General features: G+C 42.7%; 1 protein-coding gene across 2 annotated transcripts in view; it reads left to right on the forward strand.

Moving 5' to 3' along the window:
• The window catches only part of SLC44A1 (solute carrier family 44 member 1), a 1,740,232-nt gene that overhangs the window by 1,222,237 nt on the left and 499,972 nt on the right, over positions 1-18,023 (forward strand). For both annotated transcript variants that reach the window (XM_044061029.1, XM_044061030.1), the window contains exon 10: positions 9,627-9,792. In XM_044061029.1, the coding sequence (XP_043916964.1) occupies positions 9,627-9,792 (166 nt within the window). The remainder of the gene's footprint in view (positions 1-9,626; positions 9,793-18,023) is intronic.

Raw genomic sequence — 18,023 nt, forward strand, 5'->3', positions numbered from 1 at the left:
CAAAAAATAAAAAATGAGGGAGAAAAAGAAACTCTGTACAAGCCCTTGTCACCCTGCAGAACATTGTGTATTGACTGAGACATGGTTTAAAATATCGGCAAGCACTTTGGCTGTGCAGGGCTGTAATACCTTCCATATGTTTAGACTAGCGCTGCTGTGCAGGAGAGGAAAAAAAGTAAACTTGTTTCACTCTTTCCTCAACCAAAAGAGAATCACTTCAAGGTTGGTAGAGCGACATGGTACACTAGAACTTCTTCATGTACAAATAACCATCACAGAGGTCTTATACCGTAAACTAGCTAGCTATAGAACTCACTCTATGATGTAAGAAAGCCACAATGCCTATCTGTAGGAACTTAAAATCACTCAGTATTAAACCCAGTACCATTTTTCTGGGAGATCTAAACTATCCAACTATAGAGTAGGAAACCTACACCAGCACTGGTGCTCAAGCACATAGATTCCTGAATTTTGGCACTACACATGCCCTGGAACAATTTATCAGAGTACTCAATAGGGGGAATAATGTATTGGATCTTGTCCTTACTACTGTGGGAGCATCTTGCATGTCTCTTCCATATCTTCATCACTTGTTAGGTCTGACCTTGCAGTATCTTTCGGAATAAAATTGAAACCAGGGTATCCTTCGAAATAAAACTGAAACCAGAGATCCCTCCTAAGTGATACATTGGCAAGCTTCAAATCCTGCCCCAAACTGGTTAACTCCACTGAATATGCTGAAGCGCATTTCGCCACACTGTGCCAGCTTGTAAACAGCTACATAGATGCAGCTGTGCATCGTTGGAACAGGTGCAGGACAAACACCAGAAATAAACCAACATGGTGGAACCATAATATCAACAATCTGTACAATAAGAGGAAAATAATTTTGAATAACAGTAAGAAGTGTAACTTTCCAGAATGTTAGACCACCCTTGTCCCTGAAATAAACAAACAACTCAGGAGATTAATAAAATCCACCAAAGCCAAGTTTGAAGCTAAAATAACTACCCAAACCAAAGACCCTTTTTAAGTTGTGTTCATAATCTTAAAAGCACAATGCAAAAAAAAAAAAACAGCATTGCATTGAGCTGATAGTGAGCAATGTTACTTACACCGAGGCTGATGGCAAACCCCACTGGCTGATAAATTTAGCTTTGACTTTACCCCTGTCTCTTCCCTCAATCTTTTCCCCAAGGTATACCTGAAACTGACTCGCCTCCAGCTGTCACACAAGGCCAAGTCCTAAAAGAGCTATCAAAGGCTAGAGTACTACATTGGTGGGTCTTGACAATATCTCTGGATGCATCTTAAATAGCGTGAAACATGATTTAGCTACATGCCTACAAATATTGTTCAGTCTCAGCCTTCAAACAGGTTTTGTACCAAGTGAATAAAGAAAAGCTACAGTCATTTCCAGCATAAGGGAAGACCTTCCACACACCCAGGTAATTATAGATTCAAGTCTGGTTAGCCTCATATTGCAAATCCATGCAAAGACTTATAGAACTTAACCAATCAGGACATGGAGAACCTCCAAGCACTGGACCTGTCTCCATTTGGATTTGTCAAGGGCAGGTCATGCTTACTCATCCAGATGGACTTTTTTCTGAAAAGGTCACCAAAGCAATAGATAAGGCAAAACGGTACATTGCATACCTCAACCTAGCTAAAACTTTTCACACAATTCCGCTCTCAGGCATAGTAGAAAAGCTAAATAAACTGGGAATAAACCCCTGTGTAACCCGCTGGGTTGCCAACTTGCTTACAGTTGGGACGGAGGAAGTCAGAATAGGAGAAGTTACCTCCACAAAGAGACCAGTCAGCAGTGGAGGCACCCAGGGATGTCCTTCAAGGATGCATCTGCAGTCATAACATATGGGTTGTCCTGCCTCAGGCAGCCCTTCGGTCGGACGGATTCCAAAGTCTGGGTCTGGCCTCGGCTGATGTCGCACTTTCCCAGACGTCAGAGCCTCTGGGGTATAAAACATCAGCCGACACCATTTTCCTCAGTCTTTCTTGCCGCGCGGTGCCCGAAGCAGAAGCTGTTCGCAAGTGCCGGTCGGTCAGATCCGGAGATTTCAGCTACCGAAGACTTCGAAAAAAGCTAAGTACCCCATTGGGGACTTTTTCTTGCCTCAGCCGATGTCAGACAAAGTAAATAATTGTTTAACTTGTGGGAAACAAATACCTCATAAGGATTTCCATTCTTACTGCCTTCCTTGCTTAGGCCCAGAGCACGACGTATCGGCCTGTTTAGCCTGTGCCTCCTTCAACCGACGAACTCTTAGACGTCGGTCGGAGTTTGCAGAGGAATTTTTTGGAGCCGCTTTTGCTTATAAAATGCCGTCGGAGACTCCGACTTCGCATATGGCCAAAAAACGCAAGGAAAAGGACCAACACTCGCGGCCCGCGGTTTCGGCTGAAACCACGGCCAGGCCTACCGCGAGTGTCTCGGTTTCGGCCGAAACCGAGTCCTCGACTATTCCTTCTTCCGAAACCATACTTCCGACCGCCGAGGCCCGAGAGGCCCCGGCTGAGTCAGCTTCAGAACTACCTACCGAAGCTAGTGTTCAGGTTTTGTCCGACACCATACCTTTGGACATTTCTACCCCTGCATGTGGGGCAGCTAGGCCCCCAGCTTCTATGTCCATTAAGGCCTTTTCTAGGGCTAAAGCTGCCAAACTTTCAAAAGCTTTGCCTACCAAATCTACACCCCAGAGGCCTTCCTCTAGTTCACAGATCCTCAGCCTGGCTGAGGACCTTATCTCCTTAATTAGGGGTTTGCAACCTCATCCAGACAGGGCCTCTCAACCTCCTCCAGACAAAAGGCCCAGGACTGACCCCTCTGAACCCCTCTCCTCAGATGATTCCTCGGATGGATCTGAGTTGTCAGACCACCAGGAAGGGGCTTACTCGCCTTATGAGGATTCAGATGCAGAGGAATCTATCCCTTCGGCCTCCCCTCCTGAAGAATTTTCCTTTGGGGAGACTTTACACTCCATGAGAGAGCACTTTCAATAGCAAGGTCAGGGTTTCTCTGATTCTAGAAAAAGATTGCGGACCTTTTTGCATTTGCCTCAGCATAGGCCCTTAGCTATACCTCCTGTTCTAAATGTAATTGATGATGTGTACAATGATGTCTGTACAGCCCCTGCCAAACCTGACAGATATTACAGGGTCCCGGATTCTCATTTCCATCTGTATAAAGCCCATTCTGCAGACCCAGAAACTATTTCTCAGGGCCCTAAAGGGGTTGCAGCCGCTGCTACTAAAAATCCCCTACCCTCTGATAGAGAGTCTAGAGCTTTAGAGAGATGGGGTAAGAAGGTGTATACATCTGCAACTCTTTCTGTCAGGGCTAAACTGTCAATTCCGTATGATACAGTACCAAGAGTATTTGCTAGATGAATTGAATAAGAAACTTTCTTCTCCTGAACCCCTAGACCGTAAATCCCTTCAGGATTTGGTACATAACTCACAACAGGTTAGTAATCATTTCTTAAAATGTGGCTATGATGCACTGGAGGCTTAATTTAGATCAGCTATGACTGGGGCAGTTATTCGTAGACATACCTGGCTGAAGGAACAATCTTTGCCAGACCATGTCAAAGTTAAACTCCTCGATGCTCCAATGGAGAAACAAAAATTTATTTGGCTCCCCTGCTCAGGAGATTCTAAAAAAGGTTGAATAAAAAGCAAAATCTGTGCAAGCAGTTAAAGATTTCCTGCAAGTTCAACCTCCGAGATTCAGCAGAAACTGGCCTACAAAAAATTGGTCCTTTCCAGACTCGGACAGAGCCCAGAGAGGCAGGAACAGGCGCTCTAGAGGCAGAGGTCAATCGAAGGGCTCCTACAGAGGTCGTCAGTGGCAGCCTGCCAACCAGAGGAGTAGTGCAACAGCTACAACAACAACCACTACTACAGGACAGACTCAATGACTTGACTCTGATTCCGCCTACCAGGGATCAACTGGAAGCACCCTTGGGTGGAAAGCTGGCTTTATTCTCAAAAAACTGGCATTATATTACAAGGGATACTTGGGCATTGCAAATAATAGACAAAGGATACAGGTTTCACTTCCACACTTTGCCAAAAAGAAGCGGAATGCCAAACCTTCCACAAAATCAGAAGGCAGAGGCTTTAAAACAAATCAGCAAGTTACTTCAGATGAAAGCTATAGAAAAGATACCATGTTCAGAACAAGGCCAAGGATTTTACTCCAGACTATTCCTTGTACCAAAAAAAGAAAATCAATGGAGGCCTATTCTCGACTTGTCCGCACTCAACACTTATCTCATTGTGCCAAAATTCAAAATGCTGACACTACAGCAACTTCTTCCCATGTTGGGCAAGGAGTCTTGGCTGGTTACTCTAGATCTCTAGGAGGCATACCTGCACGTCCCTATCCGACCAAGTTGCAGAAGACACCTCAGATTTCTTGCAGGATCAGAGCATTATCAATTCTCAGCATTGCCCTTTGGCTTATCTACTGCGCCCAGAGTATTCACGAAATACCTGGCATCAGTAGTTGCACATTGCAGACTACAGGGAATTCAAATTTATCCATACCTGGACGACTGCCTAATACAAGCGGACAACAAAAACAAATTGTTAAAGGACTTGGCCTATACCATACACCTGTTACAGGACTTGGGATACACAGTCAACATCCAAAAGTCAAGACTAGTACCATCCCAAAGGATCACCTTTTTGGGTGCAGATCTGGACACAAGCACCCAAATGGCCTTTCTCACAGAAGAAAAGCAAAAACAACTTCCAGGTTACTTCATGATTTTGACAAGACAAACTCAGCTTACTGCAAGGAAAATCCTGCAGGCCCTGGGTTACATGGCATCCTGCATAATTCTAATCCCACATGCCAGACTGCATATGAGGAAATTACAATGGTACCTAACGAGTGTGTGGTCTTAACACAGTCACAGTTTAGAAACCATGATACCAATCATTCCATGCCTTCAAAAGGAATTCCTGTGGTGGGCTCAGGCCTGCCAGTCCAACACAGGGTTGCCTTTCAACAAACCAAAAGCAAGGCAGACCATCACCACAGACGCCTCGGACCGAGGATGGGGAGCACACATGGGAGGACAAATGCATCCAAGGCCTATGGCCTCAAGGGCAGCTAAGCATGCACATAAACCAAAAGGAAATGCTGGCAGTGAGGCATGCAATCGAGGCATTCAAACCCTTCCTCCAACAAGGACAACTGTTGATAAGGACAGACAACACCACGGTCATGTGGTACATAAACAGGGTGGCACACATTCTTACCCACTATGCCGGATGGCTATGAATCTGTGGGATCTATGCCTGAATCTCAACATCCAACTACAGGCCCAATTCGTGCCAGGGAAAGAAAATGCACTGGCGGACAGCCTAAGCAGAACTACCATGGATGCACATGAATGGATGCTGCACCTAGACATCTTCAAGCTCATAACAAAGACATGGGGAATGCCGGAGATAGATCTGTTCGCCTCCCCACTCAACCATCAACTGAAGACATTCTGCTCAAGGACATACCACCCACAGGCTTGGAGGGTGGACTCTCTCTCTTTCAGCTGGAAAGCCCTAACAGTATATGCTTTCCCACCTCTCCCATTGATGCACAAGGTTCTACTGAAAATCAGGGAGGAACAGCCAAGAGTGATGCTAATAGCTCCGGACTGGCCAAGACAACACTGGTATCCACTATTGAGAAGCATGTCTCAGGAAAAATCATGGCCTCTCCCCCTATGGCCTCTTCTTCTAACGCAGAACAATTTCAAAACCCTACATCCCAACTTGAAAACATTGCAGCTAACTGCCTGGAAAATACCTTAAGTCCCAATCAAACTGTTTTATCTCAGAGGGTGAAGGACATTATCCTGGAAGCTCGCAGGCCTTCCACAAGGAAGACGTACTCTGCTAAATGGAAGAGATTTCTCATTTGGAGCACATCAAGGGGCACAGATGTCACAGTGGCAAACTTAGCACATATCCTAGAATATTTAGCAGAATTGTTCCACAATGGCCTGTCCTATTCTTCCATTAAGATTCATGCTTCAGCAATTTCAGCAGAATACAATGTGGAACCACCTATCTTCTCACACCCTCTCCTCAGACAATTTGAGAGGGATCAAAAATATTAAACCTCCAAGAAGACCCCCTCTACCTGCCTGGGATCTCAACTTTGTGCTGGAAAAACTGACACTACCTCCTTTTGAACCAGCAGCATCAGCGGATCTACAGTTTCTATCTTGGAAAACTGCATTCCTTCTGGCAATCACTTCAGCAAGAAGAGTATCTGAGTTACAAGCATTAATGGCAGTGCAGCCTTTTCTTATTTTCCACCAGGACAGGGTGTCATTAAGAACCAATCCTACTTTTATGCCAAAGGTGGTATCTAGGGTATCCTTGAACCAAGCTATTCACTTGCCTACGTTCTTCCCTAATCCACAGAATAAAGGGGAAAAACTTCTGCACACCCTGGATATACACAGACAACTACGCTACTATTTGGACAGAACAAAAACTAGCAGAAAAACTGACCAACTTTTTGTAGCATATGCAACTGGGGTGCAAGGAAGAGCAATTTCCAAACAGACAATTTCAAAATGGATAGGAAATTGCATTCGCTTTTGCTACTCCTTTCATGGAAAGACAGTTCCTAAAAATATCAGGCCTCATTCCACAAGGGCCACGGCCACCACTACAGCCTTCCTAAGGGGGATGGCTACCAAGGACATTTTAGAAGCTGCTACTTGGACCTCCGTGCATACATTTGCCATGCATTACAACCTACCTTTATACTCTAGATCCAGAGCAGGGTTTGCAACTGCAGTCCTGCAGGGGATCTTAACTACACCATCCTTTTCTTAGTACCTCCACCCCCAGATTGGCTATGGTATTCTACCCATATGTTATGACTGCAGATGCATCCTTGAAGGACATAGTACAGTTTTGTACCTACCATAAATGTAGATGTCCGATAGGTATGCATCTGCAGTCAGGATTACCCTCCCTCCTTCCCCTCTTTGGTATTCCTAGGGTGCTTACCCCTCTTTTAGCTAGCTGGGGGAATCTATTATGGTGTATTTGTGTGTTTATTCATGTATATAATTTGCAAATGATTGGAACTTTTCAGCATTTATCCACATTTAGCCTTCCTAGAGGGCACCTAGCATCTGGGGCAAGAAAAACTGAGGAAAATGGCGTCGGCTGATGCTTTTATACCCCAGACGCTCTGACGTCGGGGAAAGTGCGATATCAGCCGAGGCCAGACCCAAACTTTGGAATCCGGCAGACCGAAGGGCTGCCTGAGGCAGGACAACCCATATGTTATGACTGCAGATACATACCTATCGGACATCTACATTTATGGTAGGTACAAAACTGTACTTTCTGTGTTGTGACCTCTCCTATTTTGCATGTACTTTACTGAAGTAAAAGCCAATACCAGAAGGCTCTAGCTGATGACTGCAAGCTAGAAGAAGTCATTGAATCTCCAAATGATGTAGCCATCCTGCAGGAAGGTTCATCCAAAATAAATAACTTGTGCCAAAATCATGGACTGAAACTAAGTACAAAAAATTCTTACTGTGTCCTGGAAGTCATGTACCCTGGGAAACTGCCACAATAACAATACACTCCTACGAGTTGACCTAGTTGTTCAGCATTTTGCAGGTTATGATGAAAAGTGAATTAACGTTTTATTAACATTTCTCCATTGTTGTAAGAAAGCCGTTCTGTATTGCACAGATTATAAACAAAAGGATTGTGTTTAGGTCTAGGAATGTCTTTGTCCCCTTTACTCAGCCTTCATTATACCAATCATTGAGTATAATGCCCCTTTGCCATGTATCTTTCCAGACACATGCATCAACAGGGACCACCTGCAGAGGTACCTTACTAAAAGGATACAAGGCCTAAAACATGTCCTACATGGAACAACTCAAAGCCCTGCCACTATACTAGATAACCTACAGAATACTAAGAGATGACCTGGCATGCAAGGCATCCTTCAGCCCAGTACTAATGGATTTACTGCACATAAGCAAGTCAAATGGCATCAGAAATAATTTGTCTAGAATGTCTTTACCAGAAGAAAATTAAAGTATTGGAATGGCCCAGCCAGAGCCCAGACCTAAATCCAATAGAAAGTCTGTGGTGTGACCTTAAAAGAGTTGTGCACAAGAGATGACCTCACAGTCTGACACATTTGGAGCGCTTTTGCAAGGAAGAGTGGGCAAATATTGCCAAGTCGATGTGCCATGCTGATAGACTCCTACCCAAGAATACTGAATGCTGTAATTAAATCAAAAGGTGCTTCAACAAAGTATTAGTTTAAGGGTGTGTGCACACAACAAAGTACAAGTTTAAGGGTGTGTGCACTTATGCAACCAGTGTGTTGTACGTTTTTTATTTTTTATATTTTTTCCCCCCAACAGATTTGTTTTTCAATTGAATTGTACAGGTTATAGGTCACATTAAAGTTGGGAAAAGTTTTGAAATTATTTATTGTGGTCTCATTTTTTTATATCACAAAAACCTGGCATTTTAACAGGGGTCTGTAAACTTTTTATATCCACTGTATGTATTGAAATAGGTATATATAGATTTAAATTATAATTGGATAACTACTTGGAAAATACAGTACTTGGTGGTTTCATGCTTAGCTGGCATTATGGAATTTAGCCCTGGTGCCACCGTTTTCAAATTGACAGTGATGAAGCATACAGAGGCACCCTGTCTACTAAGAATACATTTGGTAGATATTAAAGTAGAAAACAGAGCAGTAGAAAAACAAGCGTACATGACACTGGGCAGTATATTTATATGGCAGTTTTGCTAGATAAGGTTATTGAACTGTTATGAGCTTCGTCTTGTAGTACTGGGTTTGATTCCCTCAGTTTTCTCTTATAAGGGACATATATCTATTGGGATTGCCTAGTTAACAAAAACAAATGCTGAACATTTGTCACGACCATGATGCATTTGCTTATAATTGGAGCTTTTCTTTTTTTCAGGAGATTGGCAATTTAAGATGTTCAGTGTATCATCCTAGAGCAATGTTACTATAAATGCGCCTTCTTGGCAAAGGCCGAAGCATCCTTGGGCCAACATACTTACCTGGGCTGGTCAACAAATGTATAAATAATAAGAGTATTTTTATTTTTATGTCAAACTTGTATGACTGCCAGAGCACTGCAGTGGTGGCAGTCGAGGGAAAAGCAGTAATAATTTCTTATTTTTTTCATTGTTTTCTTGATTCTAATTTCTGATTGAGCTTTCTACTCTAACTGAATGCTCACAAGTTGTAGTTGCTGGTTAAAGTTATTCTGAAGAGGTGGTGTTATGGTAAGTACACTTGTTTGTGATTCCTTTCAGTCATTTGTAAACCCATATTTCTGCCAGGTTGATGGGGAAGATTTTTTTGTTTGCTGGTAATATAGGTAATTTGAGGAAGTCTGTCTTCTGGAAATTACTTCATTTAGATAGTGCACGCAGTTTATTTCAGGATGCCATGGTTATGATCTTCAAGCAAGTTCTTTTGTAGAAATAATGGCTAGCAAGAGAATGATTACATAGCCACTAACTGTGCTTTTTTTTTTCTATTTTTACAGGTGATCCTGTAAAGGATGAACGAGGTTTTGTTGAGTTTCGTGTTTCAGGTCCTTTACAATATATGTGGTGGTACCATGCTGTGGGTTTGATTTGGATTAGCGAGTTTATACTGGCTTGTCAACAGATGACTGTAGCTGGTGCAGTTGTAACTTACTACTTCACAAGGTAAGGAGATAAAACACTATTTAAGAAAATGAAGGTTTCCCATTGGCCTCAGTATATAAGAAAAGCACCATATTTTAGCAGTGGCTGTTGTTACTCTACTAACAATTAGGAAAAAAGTAATTTTTAATAACCAAGTTGTAGGTGGATTGTTGGAGTACTGATACCATAATTATATTGACTTGTCATGTTACAGACCTATTTTGTCTTCACATGGACTCAGCTGCAGTGCAGAGTACCTTGCTTGACAGCCAGCTTAAGGGAAGGATGTAGGCACATCCAAAAAAAATGCAAAGCTGTCAGTAACTGCCCCTTAGCATCTGGCTCATGCCACCACTGCTGGCCTTGAAAAATTGATGCTTCATTGAGGTTTATTCATATTAAGAAAGGATCCCATTCCCGTGGAGTTATGCAATATGCTGTGGCCGTCATGACAGGGTAAAGAATGGGCCTTTTATATACCCAAAACAAAAAAGCCGTATGGTCAAGATGGTAATGGGCCAAAAAGAGAATTTTAAAAATAGACAAGGAATGGTTCAGTTTATGTGACTTTGGCTGTATGTATGTTGTACTTCACATACAAAAGAAGACAGCAACAGGTACTGGAGAGAGAGCATAGGTGTGCCATTACCTATTTGGCTGTGCAAGCAAAGCAGTTTCTTATTCTGTTTCATGCTTTGTCTAAAGAAAGAGATCTTATGGTGGATAACACAAGTGAGCCTCAATCCAGGCCTGCTCTCCAATGTATAGACTCCAACTCAAGAGCCATACACAGATGCCTCAGACAGGGTTTGGGGGCATGGATGGGTGCAGGGTTGTTGGCAGTCCAACCACAAAGAAGAACACGTCAACCTGAAAAAGATGTGGTGCTTATTCAGGCCTTACAAGTCTTTGCCCACCTCTGGAAACCTTGACTAATTAGAGTATTCACAGACAACACAACAGCTGTGGTTCATAAGCAAGAAGGAACCAGATCTTACCAGTTTTGCTGGTCACCTCAGATTGATTGGGCCTAGTCACCAAGACAGGCATGTCCATCCAAGCAGTGTACATCTCATCCCAGTACAATGTCCTGTAGCCTGTCTCAGCAGGTCCATCAAAGACTGTCACAAACAAGTCTTCCTAGACATAGTCCGCAGACAAGGGAATACCTTAAATAGACTTATAGACTTATTTGCCTTGAAGAGCAACAAACACTTCCCCTTTTTTGCACCAGGACTCCTTGCCCCTTAGCTTGGAGGACAGATGTATTATTCTTCCAGAGGACAGAGAAAGCATAAAAACATTTTCATCCACTTCCTTTTCTACCAAAAGTTCTACTAAAGATAAAAGAAAAGCTAAAACTTCTACTGGTGTCTCCCAAGACAGTACTGGTTCCTCCTCCTCTATAATTTAATCAGGGGCAGTCACCACAATCTACCCCACAAAGTGGTCCTGATAACTTAACAAAAGGACTCATTGCTTTACCCTAACCTATCATCCCTCAACCTAAGTTAATAGGATTCTGATCCCTTCCAGACACCAATTTTCTGAAGACTTGCTCCGAGATTAATAGAGGGCAAGGAGACCCAGTACATGAAAATCCAACATACCTAAATAGAAGAGATTTTCAATATTGTTTATAGATAAGTACCAGACTAGTTGCTCTTGTTGGCCTTTTTAAGCCAAGCCAATTTATTTATTTATTTATTTTTTTGCTTGAATTAACCTATTCCATTTGGTTGGAGATTGGCCTTACACATGCCATGGTTGATAATTATATATATTATCCCTGATGAGAATAACCAAAATCATACCATAGGTAATTTGAGGGGACCCATGCATGGGATTAAGCGTTTAGGAGCTGCCTACATTGATTAATATTACAGGGAGCAGTCCATGGGTAAATTTTGTGTTTCTCATCCAAGTTTCGCATGCATATGGAGGGATGAACTTTGTTTTATGTGAATGGAGAGTCTGTTCTAGAATAGCAGTATCCTCTACAAGATATACCTGTTCCTCCAAACCATTCTGTTAATGTTGCGGAAGAAGTTTAGATCTCTAAACCAAGTATTTCTGATGCATTTGACTTGCTGATGTGCAGTAAATCCATCAGTATTGTGTCAGAGAATGCCTTGTATGCCAGACTCAGGTCACCTCTTTGCAGTCAGTAGGATACAGAGTATTGTGACTGGACTTTGAGTTGTTCCATATAGGGCATGTTGTTTAGGCCTTGAATCCTTTTAGGAAATCTTCTCTTTAGGGATTCCAGTTGCATATGTCTGGAAAGATGCATGCTAAAAGGGGCATCGTGTGCAGTGATTGATCTAATGAGGTGCTTAGTATCTACATCTAGGGATGTCATTGTCCAGTTTACTATGTCTTTGTTTATGAGCTGTAAAGTATAGAAGGACTTTCTTACAACAGCGGACACATGTTGGTCAAAATTTAATTCCCTATCCATTTAAGTTCCAAAATCGAGAACAAGTGCGTCAACTCTTAAGGCCGTATTTTCAGTATGGTAGTTCCCTTGGGTAGATTATTTTCCAAATGATACAGTAATGCATATTTTGGCATTTAGTTTCAGTCCATGATTTTGGCACAAATCTTCTGTGGGATGGCTAAGTCATTGTAGATTGCTCCATGCCTGCAGTCATCTTAGTTAACCAGACCCCTTTGGTATTGGCTTTTATTTCAGAAAAGTTGATAGTGTCAAGCAAACAATTGGGATCCTATAAAATTAGTGGTTCCTCTTCTATTACCTCTTTTTATGGGTGCATGAAAAGTGGTCTGGCTTATTCTTTCTTTAAAGCCCATTTTCAGTCATTTCAGCCTGTCTTCCCCTTAATCCACCTGTTATGTCTAGGCTTGAGGTCAAACAATTTTTAAAAGTGGTTCTAAACTTAAACCTTTAGAAAAGACCTTCCCCTGCGACCTCAACTTAGTGCCTGAAAAGCTGACTGCTTCCCTTTGAACCCTTTGCTGCTGCTTCTCTCAAGCACTGCAGCTGGAAAACCATTTTGTTGCCGGCTCTCACTTCTGTTAGGAGAGCCTTAGAACTACAGGTACTCATGGCCATTAGGAGAGCCTTAGAACTACAGGTACTCATGGCCATTCCTCACTTTCTTATTTTCCAGAAGGACATAGTCTCTATGGTTTAAACCCTCTTTCATGCCAAAAGTGGTAAAAAGAGATGTCCTTCAGCCAAGCAATCAATCTGCCTGCTTTTTTCCCCAATCCACAAAACAGGAATGGAAGACTCCTTCACTCCCTAGATACGCACAGACAACTAGGATTCTATCTGGACAAGACTAAGTCTATTTGTAAGTTAGACCAACTACTTGCTGTTTTATGGACTCTAAGCTGGGACAGCTAGTATTCAAACAAAGCATTGAAAGCTGGATTTCTAAGTCTTGTTCTTGTTACTCGCAACATAGCAAATCCTTGCCCTCTTTCCCAAAGGCTCACTCTTCTAGAGCAGTAGCCTCTTCTGGGGCTTTCTGCAAAGGGGTAGATTCCAGAACCAATCCTGATAGCTGATCTTTAATGCCTCTTTCAGGTTGAGGACAGTCTTCGCCAGGTCAGTCCTTTCTGGCATCTTGGACAGTTTTCACCATTCTCAGCCAGTTGTACAAGAACTTACCATAACAGTAAATGTTCTACTGATCACTGTTGCAGTATTCCTTCCCACCATCCTTCCCCTTTTTCTTGCCAGTTGCTTTTTCTCTTTTTTCTGCTTTCTGTTACTCAGACCCTAGGACTGAGGGGGCCTCCTCTTCTCCTGTTATACCCACTTGCAGCTGACTCACTCTCTCAGAGGTCTTCAGGCCACTGACTTAGAGGTAGTCTGAGGATTTATGCTCATACTTCCGCTTATATATCCCTACAGTTGTGAGTTGGTCATATGTCGGACCTTTGCTACTGGGAAGGTTTAGAATTTGATACCCCAGCCATATATCAGCAGTGAAAGCTCATCTGTATGAAATACTGCAGCACACATTCCTAGGCCATCTACTGTTTAAGTTCTTACACAACTGCATTTTATTTGACCTCTATTCAGCCTTACATTATCTTTGAAAATTCCTCGTATCCTTTTGTTTTATTTTCCTTTCTTCCTCCTGTATTAATTTACTCATCATTGTCTCAGCCTCTTTCCCTGTGGGGAACTGTTATTTCTTCCACTTCTTAATTATGGCTTCTTCACTGTCATTCCTTTTTGTTTCTCTCTTACCCGTTCTGTATACCCCAGGAGAAATTATTTCTTCAGCAAGTTTGTCCCCACCTCCCCTAGCTGTATTAGCTGTGGCATCTCTCTCTTAAAGCTAACTAACATCTTGCAGTCTTGGAGTATGACTTCATGTTCCTCCTGCTTTCTCACACCTCCAACACAGGCCTGTTGATGCTGTGAACATTCTTGCTATTGTGGCTGGGTAGGAAAAATATTTATGTAAGCACTTCCATACAACGTTTCAAAACTTGCTTTAGTTGTATATCAAGGTATATTTACTTAATTCGGTCTGTGATCTGCTTTTCAGTTCTTCCCACCTCCTCAATTGTTCCCTTTCCTTTTGTTTTATTCTATGTATCCAGTCTTTCCCCACCTTCTGTAATTAAACCATTGTCTTCCTTTCCAGTCTACCTTCCATTTCTTGTATCATCTGTGGTACTTGTGGAGTCTGTCTAGCCTTTCTTAATTTTTGTCCATTTTCTCTGTGGACCTTGGTGTTCTATTGTCAAAATGTGTATTTATCTGGCTTTCTTCCACTGTTTCTTCCCAAATTTTCTGTCTACCTCCTACCTTCATTTGGTCCCAGCATTTTATTTTACCCTGACTTCTACTCCATCTCCAAGCCATTGCTTTTTTTCATTATGTCTTCCTTTAGTCTCCCAGTAGGCATTATTCTTATTCCTCATTCCCTTCCTCCTCCTTTTTTGTCATAGTTTTTGTATTTCCTTCTACATTTGAAGTGTCCAAGTTCATTCTGACTTTTATGGTGTTTCTGACAATAGTTTCACTATTTCTTTGCTTTCTCTTAGAGCTCTGTCTTTCTGAGTAATTATTTGCTTCCAGTATGCTTTGTATTCCAGACCAATGTATCTTAGTAGATTTACTAATAAACATGTCTGCAGGATTTAAGTCTGGTGATCCCAGCCCTCCTGTCTCTGTTACTTCTGTCTGCCATGCCACCCCTGATTTCCTTCTATCCCATTTAAAATTCTTTACTTGTATGTTTGACCATTTTTCATAGAATGTTATCCAGTAAGTCTCCGGAAGCATGTCCTGGGTAAATGAGTTGCTGTATATTGCACATTTGCATCACTTGAATTCTCTGGTCTGTCTCTAAACTCACTGTGATCCATCTCCGCAGTTGTCTCCTAATCTTTTCATGAGTATCTTCATTATTTAGACTGTTCCACTCTACTTCTCTTTTCACCTAGATATTTTATTTCTTCTCCCACAAATCTTGTGTCTATGTCTAGGCTAGATTTCTATGTTCTGTTCAGCAATAAGATTTTTTGTTTTCTCCTCATGCATCTTGTAGCCTGATAACTTGCCAAAATCTTATCCAAGTGGCATTGGGGTAACTGACGCATCATTTGCGTATAGTGAGATCCCCCCCCCATACCCTTTCTTATTATATTTCCTTATTACTTCTGCCAGTGGTTGTGGATGTAGTGCAAACAACAGTGGGAATAAATTAGCATCCCTCTCTAGTTCCCTTTCCTATATCAGTTTTCCCTGATAGTCTAGTGCTTATCCTGCCTTTGACACTTGCCCCCCCCCCATTAGACTCTATCTATCATTTTAACTCACCCCTTCAGGAGCCCTCTTCTTCTCATAGCCTTCATAATATAGTCCCACCCTACTCTATCTAGTGTTTTTTTTCCATATCCAGCAATATTAACACCATTTCCCTATTACTAACATACACATCCTGGATTAACATTAGCATTCTAATTAAGTTGTCTGTTGTTCTTCCACCCACAGCTGGATCAACTGGTCAGCACCCCCACCAGAGGTGACAACATATTGGACCTGGTCATCACCGGTGTACTACACCTGAGGTCAGACCCTCGCTAGTTAGATCAGACCATAGACTAGTCACTCTAGATATCCACATTCCACCCCCACCCCAGGAAACCACCATGAAAAACTTTTCAAAAGCAAACTTCACGTTACTTAATACCAAGGTGGAAAGGTTCATAGCCCCCATGCTAAAGGACAACGCTGTCCAAGCTGCTGAATCCCTTACAAAGGCACTCTATGAGCACCTGCAAGAATGCATGGATCATGCTATCCTAAGCAAAAACAAGACTCACTCCTCCAAGAAAAGGAAACCATTCTGGTGGACCCCTGTCATAAACAAGCTGTACAATTAGAAGGAGGAAACTAGTATAGAAAAGAGTAAAATCCCAAGAAGGAAAGACATCCCTGATTAGTATCAGCAAGAAACTACGATCCCTTAGAAAATCATCCAAGGCTAGCTTCGAAAGAAAAATTGCCAAGGACTCCAAAGATAACCATAAAGCGTTCTTTAGCTATGTCAAGAACCTAAGTGGAAACTCTCAGATCTGTTCTGAGTTAGTGCAGAATGGCACAAAATACACTGAACCAACTGATATTGCCAACATTCTGGCAGACAGGATTAGTGCAAACTTCACCCCCTAAAGGGCCCATAACCATACCAGAAGAATGTAGTGCCCCGGCAATCACTGACACACAGGTTAAAACAGCCCTATCCAAAGCCAAAAATACAGCTTCAATGGGACCAGACGATGTCCCAGGCTGTGTCTTACATGAGCTCCAAATGAACGAACCCCTCATCCAAACACACTGTTCAAACTCAGCCTCTCTACAGGCTGCATACCCATAGAGTGGTGCACAGCAACAGTTATCCCGCTCCACCAAGGTGGAGCCACAACAGACCTCGGGAACTATCGCCTTATAAGCCTGACTAGTCTGGTCTGCAAGGCTATGGAGCTCATCATCATGGAATTCATTAACAGAGACATTGGGAACCATCAAACAGTGGACCCTACCCAGTTTGGCTTTGTTAAGGGAAGATCATGCTTCCTAAACCTGGTGGACTTCTTTGAGATGGTTAACAAGGCATTAGAAAAGGGAAAAGAGGTCCACACAGCTACCTAGACCTTGCAAAGGCTTTCGACATAATTCCCCATTCTGGTATTATAGACAAGCTCACCAGCCTGAACATAAACCCCTGCGTCACGAGCTGGGTTGCCAGTTGGCTCACAGATAGAACCTACACGGTGAGAGTTGCAGGCTCTAGGTCCGACTCTAAATCAGTTACAAGCGGCGTCTCCCAGGGCTCAGTCCTGGGACCCCTCTTGTTCGGTATATACTTCTCAGAGGTATAGGCAAGCACAGGAGGACTATGGCTGACCAACTTCGCAGACAACTGCAAACTGGGGGCCATAATTGACTCTCCAGCTGATACAAACATTCTCCAGAAGGGTCTCACTGAGACGGATACCTGGTGTCAAAATCATGGCCTCAAGCTAAATGCCAAAAAGTACATAGTCATCCCCTTTGTAAAAAACAAAGTACCCGCAAACTACCACATATGTGGTAGTCCCCTAACTACAGAAAATGTAATAAGGGATCTGGGGACCCAAGTAGATAGTAATCTCTCCTTTGATAATCATATTGCCAAGGTGGTTAGAAAATCCTTCTGTGGCCCACCTAATCACAGAAGGGTTTGCATCTAGAATAAAAGAGGTTATTGTGCCCCTCTACTCATCACTCATCAGACCCATCATAGGGTACAACGCCCCATTTGGGATGTACCTTACAAGACACCTGCAACAGCTGGAAAGACTACAGAAGTACCTCACCAAGAGGATTGCTGACCTCAAACATATGCCCTATGCAGCCCGACTGAAGAAACTCCAGCTGTACTTGGTTGCATACCGCTTACTCAGAGGTGATCTCTGCCTGACATAAGGCCATGTCCAACCCAGAATTGATGGACATGATCCACCTAAAAAAAAAACAAATCCCCAAGAGCCACACGCTCTAGGGATCTAAACCTCACCACAACAATAAATAGGACATGCTGGAGGGCTAGATTCCTGTCCTAGAGACTCCCCATGCTTTGGAACATGATTCCAGTCTACATTAGACAGAGCCCCTCACTAACACTTTTCAAGAGAAACCTTGACGAGTGGATGGGAAACAGAAAATTTACCCCGGGGATCACTGCAGTGGCTCTGCTGGACAGTGGCGCAGGGAA

The sequence above is a fragment of the Protopterus annectens genome, chromosome 2.part0 (assembly GCF_019279795.1).
Source record: "Protopterus annectens isolate FY-2018-M chromosome 2.part0, PAN1.0, whole genome shotgun sequence".
Classification (NCBI taxonomy): domain Eukaryota; kingdom Metazoa; phylum Chordata; order Ceratodontiformes; family Protopteridae; genus Protopterus; species Protopterus annectens.